The 17341-nt window shown below is 36.5% G+C and overlaps 1 protein-coding gene across 1 annotated transcript in view; it reads right to left on the bottom strand.

Moving 5' to 3' along the window:
• SRFBP1 (serum response factor binding protein 1) overlaps positions 1 to 17341 on the bottom strand; it is a 71314-nt gene that overhangs the window by 23754 nt on the left and 30219 nt on the right. Inside the window, exon 4 of the mRNA XM_032335444.1 lies at positions 3125 to 3196. Coding sequence (XP_032191335.1) covers positions 3125 to 3196 — 72 coding nt within the window. The remainder of the gene's footprint in view (positions 1 to 3124; positions 3197 to 17341) is intronic.

Raw genomic sequence — 17341 nt, 5'->3', positions numbered from 1 at the left:
TATTTTGCTCTGCTCTGATCTGATCAACAGACAGCCTCAAATGTACAGAGCTCTATGTAACAGGCTTCATTTCTGTGAGGTTATCTTTCACTGAGCTCACTTCCTATGACACACTGAAGAGCCATCAATCCTTTCTTCACAACAACACTGTTGCCTGCACCATTTTTTAGAGGTTTAATTTATTAACAGGTTTTCAAACAGAAGAACCTGAATCCAATGGGAGAATATCCCAAATGAAATAAAACACCAACAAAATAGGTGAAATCAAATAGCTTTGGAGGAATCTGAAATGATTTTTTAAGCAGGGCAGTTTCCTTTGGCTTTAAATTCCTCCAGGGTTCCCTCAAGAACTTGGATGAAACAGAACTGTTTCTCCTTCCTCCCTCTCCAGCTTCCCTTCCTTCCTTGCTTTTGTTTAGAGGAAGGTATAAACAGCAGAAATGTAACCAGGTTTCACTTGACCCTTGACAGTGAGATCCTAAACTTCCTTTTATAAAAAAAGATTTTTATTTATTTATTTTCCGAGAGCAAGAGCACACCAGCATGCGAGTAAGCATGAGCACAGGAAGAGGCAGGGGGAGAGCCAGAGGGAGAAGCAGGCTCCCTGCTCAGCAGGGAGCCCAACATGGGGCTGGATCCCAGAACCCTGGGTTCATGATCTGAGCCCAAGGCAGCTGAGTAACTGGATGAGCTACCAAAGCGCTCCAAGATCCTAAACTTTTTATCTGAATTAGTATTAAAAATCTCACCCCTATAGGGGGACTTCAGTGGCTCAGTCAGTTAAGTGTCCAACTGGATTTCAGCTCAGATCGCAGGGTTCTGAGATCTAGCCCTCTAGGCTCTGTACTTAGCAGGGAGTCTGCTTGTCCCTCTTCTCCGCCCCCCACTGCCTCTCAGGCCCTGCTCAGGCACCCGAGCACTGTTTCCCTAAAATAAATTCATTAAAAAAATTTTCATGACTACAAATCCTGTCATATGCAAATGAATTTACTAATATAAAATAATGATGATAAGCTAATACAGATGTTTGTTGCCCATTTTTTTTCTGGATAAATGACATTCCACACACTGGAAAGTTGAAGGAAGGGGTGTAAATGGAAGAAGATACCCTAAAAAACAGATTTTATAAATATTACACATACACTAATGTTAATCTTCCAAAGTGAAAACAATCTGGCAGAGAAGATGCTTTTCACTTGAACCATAAATTAAACATTAATGAATACTTTTAAAATTTAGCAACCTTTAGAAAGCTCAAAAATTTATTATGGAAAACTGATTTTTAAAAAAATATTTTATTTATTTATTTTGACAGGCAGAGATCACAAGTAGGCAGAGAGACAGGCGGAGGCGGGGGGGGGGTAGGTTCCCTGCTAAGCAGAGAGCCTAATGGGGGCTCGATCCCAGGACCCTGAGATCACGACCTGAGCTGAAAGCAGAGGCTTTAACCCACTGAGCCACCCAGGTGCCCCTGATTATTATTATTTTTTTTTAACTCTCAAGATAAAAAAATTCTATAACATTTTTATTCCATTACCACTATTATATTTAACATATCATTATTTTGTCTGAGATACAGACCAAACCAGTTTAGTTTTAGTTTAGTTTTTCCTCTCTTTATGAAAAAATCCCTTGAAATAAGAATATTTACTGTAGAATTATTCTAGTACAAAATAAAGAAACTGTTGTAAAATCACGTTCAGGGATTTAGTGTGGCTTTTCTCATCAGGACAATGGCACCAACAAGTTCTCCCTTCTCTCAAACAAATAAAAACCTTTCATATTCTGGCTTTCTTAAAATGTTTTAAAATCTAACATGTCTCATATCACTTGCAGAAAAGTCAGTGCTAGTCTATAAAAACAAAGAATCAGAGCATCCTTTCCTCAGGGCGGGAATAGGCAAACTGACATTTATAGTTGGATATTCTAACATAAGGCTCTGGATAATCAATAAAATAAATAGGCAGAAAATCAGTAAAGATATAAATCACCTAAACAACACCAAAAACTAAGAGATCTACTTGACATTTTTAGGACACTGATGCCAAGAGAAAACATACTGTTTTCAAGTGCATATGAAATAGTCACCAATATAAGCCATTCTGGACTACAAAACAAACAAAAATCATAAAAAGTCTGCTCATGGATCACAAAGGAAAGAGTCATGAAAACATACCTAGAAGACCCCTTAACTGTTCAGAAATTAAACAACATACTTCTAACTACACCATGGTGAAATAGAAAGTTTCAAGGGAAATTTAAAATACTGTGAACTCAAAGAAAATGAAAATACAAAAAAAAAAAGAAAAGAAAAGAAAATGAAAATACAACCTATCAAATTTAAGGGTGCAGCTAAAGGAGTGCTTACATAAAGCAACTTTGCAACACTAAATGCTTGTTAGAAAAGAAGCAATCTCTAAAATCAGTAACTGAAGTTTCCACATTAAGAAACTAGAAAAAAAAGCAAAGTGGACATAAATGCAAGAAACATGAAGTAATATACATTAGAGCAAATGCCAATGAATGTGAAAACAGAGAAGCAACACAGAAACATCCATTAATCCAAAATCCGCTCTTAGGCTGGAACTGTCCTATGTAGACATTAGCAAAGCAGGCAGAAATGAAAAAAGGGAAATAGTAGGAGCAGGAGAACTGGGTAAAAGTCCCAACTGCCATTTGGTATACTTTTACTCAGCTCACTTCATTCTTTCTGACCTACAGTTCCCTCATTTGTAAAAAGAGGGTAAAAATAATCTTTCACAAGTACTAAGTACAGAGATTAAATAAAATAGTCATAAAAATTATTTGGAAAAAATAAAAATATTCCTTGCTATGATTATTAAAATTAACAAATGAATTGTTACTAACACACAAATGCCACATTAAGTTCAACATACATTTACGGACCTTGAAGGTGTGCTATCATAAGCAAAGCAAAATTCGTAAATTACCACAAAAATTTTTTTTGACGGCAATAACAGAGCTTAAGTGGGGAAAATCATCATATTCTAATAGTAACTGGGTTAAGTTTTTTTCTTCAAGGAAAAAGGTGGTAAGAAAAAGTTGGTCAACCATATAAAGAGGTAACTTTTTTTAAAAGAAAGTCAATCCATTGCAGACACACCTTTTTGCAGATTTTTTCAAAGCTGATATCATCACCGAGCGCAGATTTAGTTACTACATCAGGTTTCAATTCCTGTTAAAAAAAAAAGGGGGGGGGATTTTAGTTATGAGTTTAATCTTACTTACCTATTTATTTTTGTGGGAGAGGAGCATAGGGAGAGGTAAGAGAGAATCTTAAGCAGGTTTCATGTGCAGCATGGAGCCCTAAGTGGGGCTCTATCACGACCCTGAGGATCATGACCTCAAACAGAATCAAGAGTAGGATGCTTAACCGACTGAGCCACCCAGGCACGCAGTTATGCGTCTAATTTTAATGCACCATTCAGTATTTAATGCATCATTCATTATTTTAATACTTCCCATGTTTTGCTTTTATGAAATCTGATATTAAATAAGTTCTTAATTTTAGATGAGAACAACTTCAATCACATAGTATGAAATTATCATACTATGAAAAACCACAGCAAAATGAATTTAAGAGCTAATCCTCCTAGGACAAGTACAATCAGATTCCATGGAAGCCAGCAAATTTCATGTGCCATGAAATTTCCAGCTTAGTAACAGTTCTTTAATGGAAATAAGATTAATATTACTCAAAATATTAATTTAAAACTTCTACATTTCAAAGAAAGTATTACCTTATTTTAATGACATTTCAGGACATTAGCAATTATATCATTTTATAGAGAAATGTAAAGATTTATAAAGAAATGCATACTTTTATTTTTATTTTTTTTTTGACAGACAGAGATCACAAGTAGGCAGAGAGGCAGGCAGAGAGAGAGAGAGGTAGCAGGCACCCCGCTGAGCAAGAGATCCTGATGCTGGGCTTGATCCCAGGACCCTGGGATCATGACCTGAGCTGAAGGCAGAGGCTTTAACCCACTGAGCCACCCAGGCACCCGGAGAAATGCATACTTTTAATTAATGATTAGATAATCTAACCTATGGGGCGCATGGGTGGCTCAGTGGGTTAAGCTGCTGCCTTCGGCTCAGGTCATGATCTCAGGGTCCTGGGATAGAGTCCCGCATCGGGCTCTCTGCTCAGCAGGGAGGCTGCTTCCCTCTCTCTCTCTGCCTGCCTCTCCGTCTACTTGTGATTTCTCTGTGTCAAATAAATAAATAAAATCTTAAAAAAAAAAAATCTAACCTACAAAAGACTTTTACATTGTGCAAAGAATTAATCCAAATTTATTTTAGAAAATTAAAACCAGAAAAGCAGAGAAAAATAAGTAAAATTACTAACAGTGTTTACATGGTTGTAATTTCAATATACACCCTTTTATATGCTTCTTTAAGAGAATTAAGTTTGATAATATAGTTCACTAAAGAATGAGAGCTTTAGATCCCACAAAAATGAAATTTCTCTTAACAGTTATCAAGTTATGCTACCATGCATGAAAAACTACAATAGACATTTGTGTATTTTTTTCAAAATACTATTTGGAAGAAAGGTAAATAAAATCAGATAGTTCGTTTTAAAATAACACCGAGTGACAGTAAGTTAGATAAATGTGTGATATGGTAAAAAAAAAAAAAAAAAGAAACTATTCTGTGAAAATTATTTAAATTATATATAGTTTTAAGATTTATTTAGAGACAGAGAGAGAGACACAGAGACAGAGAAAAAAGGAGAGAGAGTATGAAGCAGACTCCACACTGAGCATGAAGCTCACCACAGTGCTCAGACTCACAACACTGGGATCACAACCTGAGCCAAAACCAAGGGTTGGAGGCTTAACTGACTGTGTCACTAAGGTGACCCCAAATTATATTTTAAACAAAAATAGGATTGAGCTGAGTTGGTGGAGCCTCCAACTCTTGGTTTTGGCTCAGTCCCTGTTAAGGGGTCATGAGATCAAGCCCTGCCTAGGGCTCCCTCTCAGCGGGGTGTCTGCTCTCTTTCTTTCTACCTCGGTCCCTCTCCCCACTCACATACTTGCAGCCATACTCTCTCTCTCTCTCCTTCTCAAATAAACAAATGCATCTTAAAAAAACAACAACAAAACAAAAAAAACACACCAGGACCATAGCATTTTGTAAACTAGTTTTATCATTTAATGACAGAGCAAATATCTATCCATTTTCTTTCTATTCTCTTACATAGCGGTCCTTATTTATTTAACCAACCTATTATTGGACATTAGTATGTTTTCTGATTTTTTAAATCTTTTTATAAATAAGAATGGAGTAACTATCCTTGTATATGCTGATTTGTATAACTCCTGAAAAATTACCACATGTTCTGTAGTAAAGAGCTATACTATGCTTTTGGAAGATGAACTGAATTAAAAAAAAAAAAAAAAGCAATACTGATATTAATGGTCCAATGTCAGACAGATCAGAAAGCACAGTTTCTGAGAATACAGAATATTTTGTATACAGAAATACAACTGGGAAAAACTGTGTATGTAAAACAAATGTATATAAAGAGCATGAAAATAATGGACTCTTTAAAATGTGTTTGTGTGTGTAGTATCTCTTTAGAAACTAATGAGCTAATTTGAAAGATGGCCTCCCTGTCAGTTTAAAGTCACTAAAACTATTTATAATTAAAAACATCCAAATTTGGGGCACCTGGGTGGCTCAGTGGGTTAAAGCCTCTGCCTTCAGCTCAGGTCATGATTCCAGGGTCCTGGATCAAGTCCCGCATTGGGCTCTCTGCTCAGCGGGGAGCCTACCCCCCAACCCCCCGCCCCACGGCCACCTCTCTGCCTGCTTCTCTGCCTACTTGTGATCTCTGTCTGTCAAATAAATAAATGAAAAAATCTTTAAAGTCCAATTTTTTTTTGTTGGCTGGCTATAAGTATCTTTTTCTACTCTGTAAGTAAAAAAAAATCATTCTAAGAGTAAATCAGTTTAGTGTTATTGCAAATATGAAATTAATATGTACAGAAGATAATGCTGCTTAAATTTCAACCAATCCTCATACTCCCTCCAAAAGAATAAACTCAACAAGGACTATGTGAACCGTGCCTTCATCATTATGAGGGGATAGAGGATACAATAAACTTCAAAGTATCTCCAAGATGAGAAACTAACACCAACTCAACCTAGCACTCACTGCATTACAAACTTGCACAGAGAAACAGGGAGTAGAAGATTAAGATACTGGGGAAGTTGATAACTAGAAAAAGACCTCCAAACTGGATCTAAAAGCAAAACTTAAGTCTACACTATATATATGATACCCAAAAAACACAGCAATTCAAAAAGGCTAAAAATAAAGAAATTCACCGAGATATATGAGGCAAATAGTAACAGTAAGAAAGCAGGAATTGAGGGGCACCTGGGTGGCTCAGTGGGTTAAAGCCTCTGCCTTCGGGTCAGGTCATGATCTCAGGGTCCTGGGATGGAGTCCCTCTCTGCTCAGCAGGGAGCCTGCTTCCTCCTCTTTCTCTCTCTGCCTGCCTCTCTGTCTACTTGTGATCTTTCTCTGTCAAATAAATAAATAAAATCTTAAAAAAAAGAAAACAGGAGTTGAGGTCATGTATCAGAGGAAGAATAATTAAAGAAAAAAATGAAATAAGACACAGGAGATTTCCAAGATATGGAAAAACGGAAACATACTATTAACAGAAGACTTTTATACAGCAGTTCAGTGAAAACAGGGGGGAAAGCATTAGAAAAGCTTAACATAATTAATAAGTTGAATCTATCCTACAGATTTATTTTGAACATTTTATCTGTCTTATATTTATTTTGAACATTAAAAAATTTATCGTATAGTAAGTCAAAGTAGGTATTAGTAAGTTCATCAAGTAAAATGCTAAAAACAACATTCCCTGATCCCAGTGAAAAAGCAGGAATTAAAGAAAACCAACAGACAAAAAGGCTTATCTACCCAGAATTTTTAAAACAAAACAAAACAACAAAAACTTCAAACAACTCTTGGGAAAGGAAAAATATAAACAGAAATTTCAGGGTTTCTGAAAATTAATAAGGCAACACTGCATTTCATAATCTGTGGGACACATTGAAAGTGGTTTTTATTTATATCCTTAGGGTAAATACCCAATAGTGCAATTGCTGGGTCATAGGGCAGTTCTATTTTCAACATTTTGAGGAACCTCCATGCTGTTTTCCAGAGTGGCTGCACCAGCTTGCATTCCCACCAACAGTGTAGGAGGGTTCCCCTTTCTCCGCATCCTCGCCAGCATCTGTCATTTCCTGACTTGTTTATTTTAGCCATTCTGACTGGTGTGAGGTGATATCTCATTGTGGTTTTGATTTGTATTTCCCTGATGCCGAGTGATATGGAGCACTTTTTCATGTGTCTGTTGGCCATCTGGATGTCTTCTTTGCAGAAATGTCTGTTCATGTCCTCTGCCCATTTCTTGATTTTTGAGACAAGTATATAAATAAGGCAACGAAAGTAAATGAATAGTCAACTAAAAGGAACCTAAATTGTCTTTATTCTTCATTTCTCAAATGGAAAGGAAGACTCACATCATGTGATTTTTCCAAGGTCCTATTGTTAGTAGGTGGTAAGACTGACCTAATTAATTAAAGATTAATTAATTAATTAATAACTGACCTAATTAATGATCTACTGGATCATAATCTATTTTATTGCCACTTTGATATAATCCAAAAGATTTCCACCATATTTAAAGCATTGATATAAAAACTGACACAAAAGTTAAACTCTATCTCATGGTTCACAATGTCATGTGCACTGAACATGTTCAGAATCTTCTAGGTATAAGAACCTTCCAGTTTGTTTTTTTTTTTAAAGATTTTATTTATTTGACAGAGAGAGAGAAATCACAAGTAGGCAGAGAGGCAGGCAGAGAGAGGGGAGAAAGCAGGCTCCCCACGGAGCAGAGAGCCCGATGCGGGGCTCGATCCCAGGACCCTGGGATCATGACCTGAGCCGAAGGCAGAGGCTTTAACCCACGAGCCACCCAGGTGCCCCAGAACCTTCTAGTTTTAAAGTAGGTAGAAATGATTTATAGAAGCTTATTTATTATACCTTTCAAAACAAACAAAAAATAGGTGTTTTTTAACAAGTGTGAGGCACTAAGCAACCCCAGCACCTAATTCTGGCAACTTATGTGGTCTTTCAGAAATAACATTGGGAAAATGTTATAAAGGTTCAAAATACAGAATACGTTTAACAGGGAAACTGAAATTGATCTGACTTCAATGAGGTTGAGAATATTTAAAGAAACATGAGTGCCAATAAAAAAGGCTGGGCATTTCTTGGGTAAACTACAAGCAGGAGGCACCGTCAAGATCTGTGAAGGGTTTGAAAGTTAGTAAGCCTGACATGTGGTTTACTTACTGTAAGAAAGTAAAGATGCAAGCAGAAGACATAAAACTCTTGGGCCTGAGATAAAGAGTGGTTTACTACTCAAGTGCCAGAGTACCTGCTCTCTATCTCATCTGTTCTTTCTGAAAAAACTCAAAAACCCTAGACACACAGTAGACAATAAACTTAAATTATCCACACAATCAAAACTAAAGAAGCCTTTAAGGAATGTAATACCTCTGAAAAATGGCTACTAAGCAGGGAACATATTCTTAAACTGAAGAAGGGAAAAGCATCTGTTTACATTCTTACTTTGGCAGTATAACCAGCAACACAAATTAGGATTATAATAACCTCTACTTTTACAACATAAGTAACTATTATTTGCACATTACGTACTAGGTTACTAGGTTGAATGGCTTTCCAAATATGTCCATGTCCCAATTCCCAGAGCCTGTGAGTGTGCTACCTTACAGGGCCAAAGGGATCTTGCAGATTTAACTAAATTAAGGATTTTAAGATATGTGTATTATCCTGAATTATCCAGATGGTCCTAAAGTAACCAAGAGTCTTCATGGGAGACGGGCAGAGAATAGGAGTTAGATAAAGAGAACAGGGTGGCAGTGGGGGAGGGAGAAAGGAAATGAGCAAGAGCAGGAGACTGAAACCTGAAGATGCTACCCTGGTGGCCTTGAAGATGAAAGGAGGGGCCATGAGCAAAGGAATCCCAGTGGCCTCTAAAAGCTGAAGATGGCAGGAGATTGATTCTCTTCTAGACTCTCCAGAAGGTATACAACCTTGATGACACTCTGATTTTAAGGCTTCTGACTGCTAGAACTCTAAGATACTATATCCTTGCTGTTTTAAGCCATTAAATTTATGATAATTTTTTAGAGCAGCACTAAGAAGCTAAAATACTTTCTATCTCCTACCAATCTTCATATTATTCATTATGCTGTATTATTTGGACAAGCACTCTGTACCATAATGCCTAGAGTAAAATATTTACCTTATATTATCAAAATAAGATTTAGATGCAGATGAATGACTTAAGCATTCCTTATGACAACACTCATTCTTGGATATTTTGGAGCCAGCTTGTTTATTGCCTTTGTTTTAAATATAAGCACATGACAGCACAGGGGATGCTATCTCCTAAGTTTAGTTCATACAATACTTTTAAATAGTATTTAAGTAGCAAAACTGTACAGCTAGGAATGCTATACCAAGTGCTAACATAAGTAGACAGTGAGAAGCTAATAAATCAAATGTCTTTTTAGACAATGCAAAAACGGAAATAAATACAGTATATTATGAAGTTATTCCTCCTTCCCTGTATGTTTACTCATAAGGGATCAGGTACTGCTTTCAGAATAAGACTCCTGATATACTGTCATAAGTGAATCGAAAGCAACTCAAATGTTAGTATTCCCTTCAGGAGGCAAGAGGAAATTTAACCCACAGCCTTTCTGAATCCTTCTAAGAGTCCACTGTGGAGTCCACTTGGGAAGTTCACGCTAACTTTCAGAATTCACAAACTGTCTCTTATTTCTCTATATTCTAGATTTATGTACATTCTGACTCAGGATATCTAATATAATTTCAAAGGAAGAAGTTTTAAAAAACATTTTCATTTTTCTTGGATTGAGTGAAAAACTAAACAATGGGTTATAATTTGGCTGTACAATTTTAGTCATATTTTAAGAATAAATTACCCTGCAAATGGGTTATGAAAGTTAGCTGCTATACCAAGATTCATTAAGGTTCACTAGGGATACTAGGAATGGACTTTTTTTTTTTTTTTTTAAAACATGAAGTAATTCACAATTTTCAAAGAATACTTGGGATGATTGATAGCTCATATGATTTCCAGCTGTACTATCTTACCTGAATGCATCTATTATCTTTGTTATAAATGAATGGTTCCCTGCAAGAGTTCTAAAAGCAAGTAAAATTGCAAGGTTTGCGGATAAAACTCCAAAAAGCCTTAATTTAGGTAAAAAGGAAAGAACTCTGAAAGACAAATGGTACTGAGAGGCTTGAACCATAAAGAGTTCCAACAATTTCAGTTTTCTGCCTAACAATTCAGAAGTGGAGGTACACTATAACCAACCAGCTTGTTGGGGATAGTTTTGTTTCAAGAGCATGGGAAGGAAACAAACCTGAACATGGTCAGGCAGTAAGCTATCTAGTCAAACTGAAATGGCCTAAGGTACAATATAAAAGTCTCAGAATAATTTATGATTATGTTAACCTTTGCCTTCCATTTTCTTGATATAGAAATGGGATGAAAAGCCTCGAGTGTAGTTTCTTCAAGGGTAAGAAAGGTGTTTTATCTACCTCTGCCTATTAGACCCCAGTACAAAACATTTACTGAACAGAACTGGATCAGACTAAAGAAATTTAAAATGCCTATTTCTAAGTGTGAAAGGAGAAAACCTAAAAGAGATCAGTAAAGTCTCTCATCAATAGAAAAGTCAAATTCAGGATTTGCCAACAACTATTTAGTTGCAAATGTGGGCTTTTTCTTTATGAAGCAAAGCTGAAGAGAACAAATTCTGGAAAGGATGGCAAGGAGGACGACTAGGGTTTTGCAAGGTGGAGCATTTACTGTTCTAAAGTATTGTACATTAATATACTTCCTTAAAAAAAAAAATAAAAAAAAGGAACCAGAGAAGGTAAAATACTACTACTTAAGGAGTCACTGAAACATACATTTATGTTGTGAATGGGTAGGAACCACATTAGCTAATAAGTTAGGCAGGTGGCAGCTAAAAGGTAAGACTTTATTCCCTCTCAGAAAAGATTTTAAGCCAAATGGAAAACTAAGGTCCATTTCTAGACCCTGCAGCAGACATTTTACATAGCAGCTATTTATTCATTCCAAAGTCATTTTATAAGTACCTACTTTTGAAAGGTTATCTGGTCCCCTCATGCACCTGCTTAAGAAAATATCCATTAACAATGTGAGAGAAAAGACACTACTAGTTCAGGGCTTGTGGGATAACCGCGCATTTCGCAATTTCTAGTGTATGGAGTTAATTCTAAATAAAACGACTAACCAGACAGGAACACTCAGTTTTCTTTTATATAAAATTAATTCTAAAGCCTTTTTCCACATAAAAGTAGTTCTCTTAAATCTTAGAAAGGTTTTTCACTATTTTAAATTGAATATAACTTGGGGCGCCTGGGTGGCTCAGTGGGTTAAAGCCTCTGCCTTAGGCTCAGGTCATGATCTCAGGATCCTGGGATCAAGTCCTGCATTGGGCTCTCTGCTCAGCAGGGAGCCTGCTTCCACCTCTCTCTCTATCTGCCTGCCTCTATGCCTACTTGTGATCTCTGCCTGTCAAATAAATAAATAAAGTCTTAAAAAAAAATAAACTGAATATAACTATGTCAAATATTCAACAATTTCAAATGTAGAACAATTAGCATTTTTCCATGTGGTAATTTGCAAATTTTATACCAAAGTTGTACATTATCGATGTAGGGAAAAAACTACCTAGATACATTTCAATTTAGGAAAAGAAATTTTTTAACATTTTAAAATCCAATAAATATGAGCAAACACATTAAGTGACAACAAAAAAAAGATAAGTAGCAAAAACACAAAGCCATTCGCAACTACAAAACCATGAATCAAGGATAAACAATAGGAAAACGAAAATACCAGAGTTAAATTACAGATGCGAAATATGGAATACTGCACTAAACAACTCTAAAAAAGATTCATGCTAAATTAGACAAGTAAAACCTGAGCAATTTTATTCAATTGTAGAGAAATCCTATAAAGTGTTTTTCACTTAAAAAAAAAGTTATCACCAATGCAAGGAAAATAGAAAAATAACAGTAATTTACTAATTAAATGCTGACTGAGCTTCTGAAACCGGGCTTAGTTTCTTTTCCTTGACTTCCTTATGACTCAAGTCTGAAAATCTTAATCTTGGGATTTTTTTCATTTGGGAGTTTACTCATCAGTGAGCAGGGCTCTGTGTTGACTTGTGTAAAACACAACTTTCATTGTTAGAGATGCAATCCAGCTTTACTTTCTAGCATCAGTATAATTTATTTTTTTATTTAAGCTTTCAAATAATCAGAATTATCCAATCCATCTCAAAGATGAAACAAAGCATTAAATTCCTTATAATTTATATGAGAGGAATTGCACTCCATTCGCTAAAACATTAAAATTGCAAGACACTTAAGCTATTATGTAATTCTACCCCCATGCAGAAAAGGGTTAACTCAGCAGGCCTGGGTTGCTCAAACTCTGCACATAACTGAAAAAGGTGTATCTTTAGGACTGGCCATTGGCCAGCTTCTGGAGATGAGTTCTGAGCCCTCGAACACAGGATACCAATTTGATCAGATAGTTGAGCTAACAACGTGACTTAGGGTGGCTATGTCTATGCTCTGGAAGGGTTAAGTCTGAGTCACTGATGAGGACAGCCATGTTGATTTTTTTTTTTTTAAGATTTTATTTACTTATTTGGCAGAGAAAGAAAGAAATCACAAACAGGCAGAGAGGCAGGCAAAAGGAGAGGGGGAGGCAGGCTCCCTGCTGAGCAGAGAGCCCAACTCAGGGCTCAATCCCAGGACCCTGAGACCATGACCCGAGCCAAAGCCAGAGGCTTAATCCACTGAGCCACCCACGTGCCCCTCCTTTTGCTGATTTTTTTTTTAACAGTCACTATTGTCATTTTATTTTTTTTAATTTTTTATTTTTTATAAACATGTATTTTTATCCCCAGGGGTACAGGTCTGTGAATCGCCAGGTTTACACACTTCACAGCACTCACCAAAGCACATACCCTCCCCAATGTCCATAACCCCACCCCCATTCTCCCAACCCCCCTCTCCCCAGCAACCCTCAGTTTGTTTTGTGTATCCTTGAACAGTAATAAAATATTACTGTGAGAATAAAAGCTTTTTTTGAGTATTGTGAATCCTTCCAGTGAACCAATGAGCCTAAAAGGAAATGTTAACCCAAGAAAGTTTAAGAGATCCATTCAAGGTATTATGACAAGGCTGGGCCTAGAAACCCCACATTGTGCTTTTTGCCATATTCTGTTGTCAGTCATGATAAATCAGAAATGGTTTTCATTCCTTCCTTATCACATTCAAGTAAAGTTGTTCAAGTTTCCTACATGAAAAGTAGTCATTCACTAATAGCAAGACTCATCAGAATATTCCAGTTCCTTTATTCCACATTATGCTGGATACTACTGCTTTGCTTATATTCAAAATGGTGAATTTAATTGGAATGAGGTAATCCCAATTGTGATTATTGGGCTATCTCTCTTTCCTTTTTTCCAGAGGCTTTTGAGACCCATATCTTCTGACTCGTGACTAGATAACCACTGTAGTGTTGTCTCTGAGTCAGTGGGCAAAGTATGTTTGCAATCAAACCGTTCCAAATCACACTGTGGGCAGGGAGACTGAGTCAAGACAAAAAGTAACTTGGAGGCAGTAATCATGCTGACTTTTTTTTTTTTCCCCAAAGATTTTATTTATTTATTTGAGAGAGAGACAGTGAGAGAGAGCATGAGCAAGGAGAAGGTCAGAGGGAGAAGCAGACTCCCCATGGAGCTGGGAGCCCGATGCGGGACTCGATCCTGGGACTCCGGGATCATGACCCAAGCCGAAGGAAGTCGTCCAACCAACTGAGCCACCCAGGCGTCCCTGACTTTTTTAATTCCAAGAGGCTCTCATTAAGGTAGAGCTTTTAACTTCATAAAATAGAAGACAAAATGTGACTAAAATTGGAGTATGTTTAGGTTATGAGGGGTAAAACCAGATACAAAGAATTAAAGGGTGACAGAAGTCTGAATTCTTAGAGATTTTTTTTGGGGGGCGGTCTACTTGGAAATGAGGCAAGAAATGTATTTCTCTGAAATACAGAATCTGAAATAGCTCGTGAGAGAGCTACAGACATGCAAATCTTCATGCTTTTTCCACAGATGGAAATCTCATTATGGTTACCCTACAGTGACAACAAAACTGTTCTTAAATATTGTTCTACTGTTTCCTAAATACAGTTCTACCAGATGGAACTTCAATAAGGTATACTCTGTCATCATACTGCCAAGGGATTTTTTTTTTTTTCCAAATAAAATATCTCTGTCTTCCTCCTTTACCTATTTCTGTGTTCCCTATTGCAACTAATGGCATCTCCAGCCTCTGCTGCTCAGAGGAGACAGCTCAGAGTCATCCAACACTGTGGGCCTCTTCGTCATGCTTCTGTTATGTTTCTATCCCCATTTTGCTTTTTCTCCTGTACTGTCTATTGAATTTGGTTCCCTCCTGTGGACAGCCATTACCCTACCTGAAGGTTCAGGATTCCATTATGGATATAATCCCCACAGCAAGGAGGTCAAATAGGAAATATTTCCAGTTTTAAGATAAAGGAACAGACTAACACACAATTGCAGAGTACAAAAAAGGTTATCAACCCGACTTGTAAACCTTAGGATGTGACACAAGTAGCTTTATTCTTCTTTGCTTTTTTAATTGCACTCTTCTGTATCTTAAAATATATCAACACACTGAACTTATTTTGAAATTCAAATTCTTAAACCTGAAATGAAAAATGAACAACAAAGTCTCAAGCATTACTGTTAGACGAAGGATTAAAAAAAGTAAACTAAAAAATTCACCAGTAACTATGATAAAGATTTATCGTCAATCTGATTAGAAAAATCTAATGGTTCTTTACTATATAATCTCTTAAAAACTTATTTATTTAGATGTACATATTAATATTTGAAACATGTTACTGAGAGCTTTCCACTGTGCAGAACACCAGGCACTGTGTAAAAAGACAAATATCCCAATAAAAAGTTATTGATGGTACATACCTACGAATAATTGTTTTAAATGTAAACAGACTAAATACACCAATGAACAGATAGAGGATGAATGAATGGATAAAAAAAAAATAAATAAGACCCCCCTATAAGCTGCATAGGAGAGACTTACTTTAGGCCTATAGATGGAGTGAAGGGATAGAAAAGGATAATCCATGCAAAGAGAAACGAAAGGAAATCTGGGGTAGCAAAACTTGGTAAAATAGACTTTAAAACACAAGCTAGAGGATTCAGGGTTTTCTACATATAGTACCATAACAACAATAATCAGTGACAATTTGTACTTCTTCCTTTGCAATCTGGATGCCTTTCCTTTTTCTTGTCTAGTACCATGTTGAATAAAAGTGGTGAGAGTGGGCATCCTTGTCTTATTCTGATCTTAGAGGGAAAAGTTTCAAATTTTCACCAATGAGTATGATGTTAGTTGTGGATTTATCATATATGGCTTTCATTATGTTGAGGTACATTTCCCTCTTTACCCACCTGATAGCTTTTGTCACAGGTGGATGCTGAATTTTGTCAAATGCTTTTTGTGCATCTCTTGAGATGACCATGCTTTTTATTCTTCATTTTACTTATGTGGTATATCATGCTGAATGATTTGCAGATATTGAACCACCCTTTCATCCCTTGAATAAGTCCCACTTGACCATGATGTATAGTTCTTTCACTGTACTGTTGAATTCGGTTCCCTAACATATTTTTTTAAGATTTATTTGACAGACATTTATTTGACGGATCACAACTAGGCAGAGAGACAGGCAGAGATGGGGGGAAGCAGGCTCCCCGCTGAGCAGAGAGCCCAATGTGGGCTTGATCACAGGACCGTGGGATCATGACCTGAGCCGAAGGCAGAGGTTTAACCCACTGAGCCACACAGGTACCCCTGGTTCCCTAATATTTTGAATCAACTATTTCTTCATCAGGGATATTGGCCTGTATGTTTTTACACAGTGTCTTTGTTTAGGCAAAAGAGTAAGGTTGGTCCTATAGAATGACTTTGGAAGAGTTCCTTTCTCTTCAATTTTTTAGAGTAGTTTGAGGAGGACAGGAAGTATCTCTTCTTTAAATGTTTAGAACTCAACTGTGAAGCCATCTGATCCTGGACTTTGCATGATGGGAGTTTTTTGATTACTGATTCAATTTCACTATTAGCAATTAGTCTGTCCAGATATTCTATTTCTTCCTCAGTCTTGAAAGATTATATGTTTCTAGGAATTTATCCATTTCCTATAGGCTGTCAAATTTGTTGGCATAGAAATGTTCACAGCAGTCTTATGATCTTTGCATTTTATATTTCTCTTCCACTTCTTATTTTATTTGGGTGTTGTCCCTTTTTTTGGTGGTAAGTCTTGGTAATGATTTATCTATTTTATTTATCTTTTGAAAGAACCACCTCTTAGTTTCATTAATCTTTTCTACTGTGTCTCTGTTTTGTTTATTTCTACTATGATCCCTATTATTTCCTCCTTTCTACAAACTCTAGGCTTTGTTTTTTTTCTAGGTACTTTAGGTGTTAAGGTTAGTTTTTCTGGGGGAGCAGTGGCGCCGCCGCCTCCTCCTCCTCTTCCTTGCTCTCGCGAAGGTTAGCTTTTCTGAGATTTTCCTTGCTTCCTGAGGTAGGAATGTATTGTTATCAACTTGCCTCTTAAAACTGCGTTCCCTTGTATCCTATAGATTTTGGAGCACTGTGTTTCAATTTTCATTTGTCTAAAGGTATTTTTTTTAAATTTCTTCTTTGATTTCTTGCTTTACCCATTGGTTGCTCAATAGCATGTTATCTAGTCTCCATATATTTGTGTGGTTTTTTTTTTTCCGGTTTTCTTCTCATAGTTATTTATAATTTCAAACAACTATAGTTGAAAAATATGACTGATGTGATTTCATTCTCTTGAATTAATTGGGACTTGTTATGTGGCCTAACATACAATCTGTCCTGGAGAATGTTCCATGTGAACTTGAAAAGAATGTGAACTCTTTTGTTTTGGATAGAATGTTCTGCTTAATCTATTAAGTCCATCTGCTCTGATGTGTCACTCTAGGCCAATGTTTCCTTATTAATTTTCTGCCTGATCTATCCATTGGTGTAAGTGGTATA

This window comes from Mustela erminea, chromosome 3 (assembly GCF_009829155.1).
Source record: "Mustela erminea isolate mMusErm1 chromosome 3, mMusErm1.Pri, whole genome shotgun sequence".
In the NCBI taxonomy this organism is placed as follows: Eukaryota; Metazoa; Chordata; class Mammalia; order Carnivora; family Mustelidae; genus Mustela; species Mustela erminea.
This window is presented reverse-complemented; position numbering and strand designations above follow the sequence as displayed.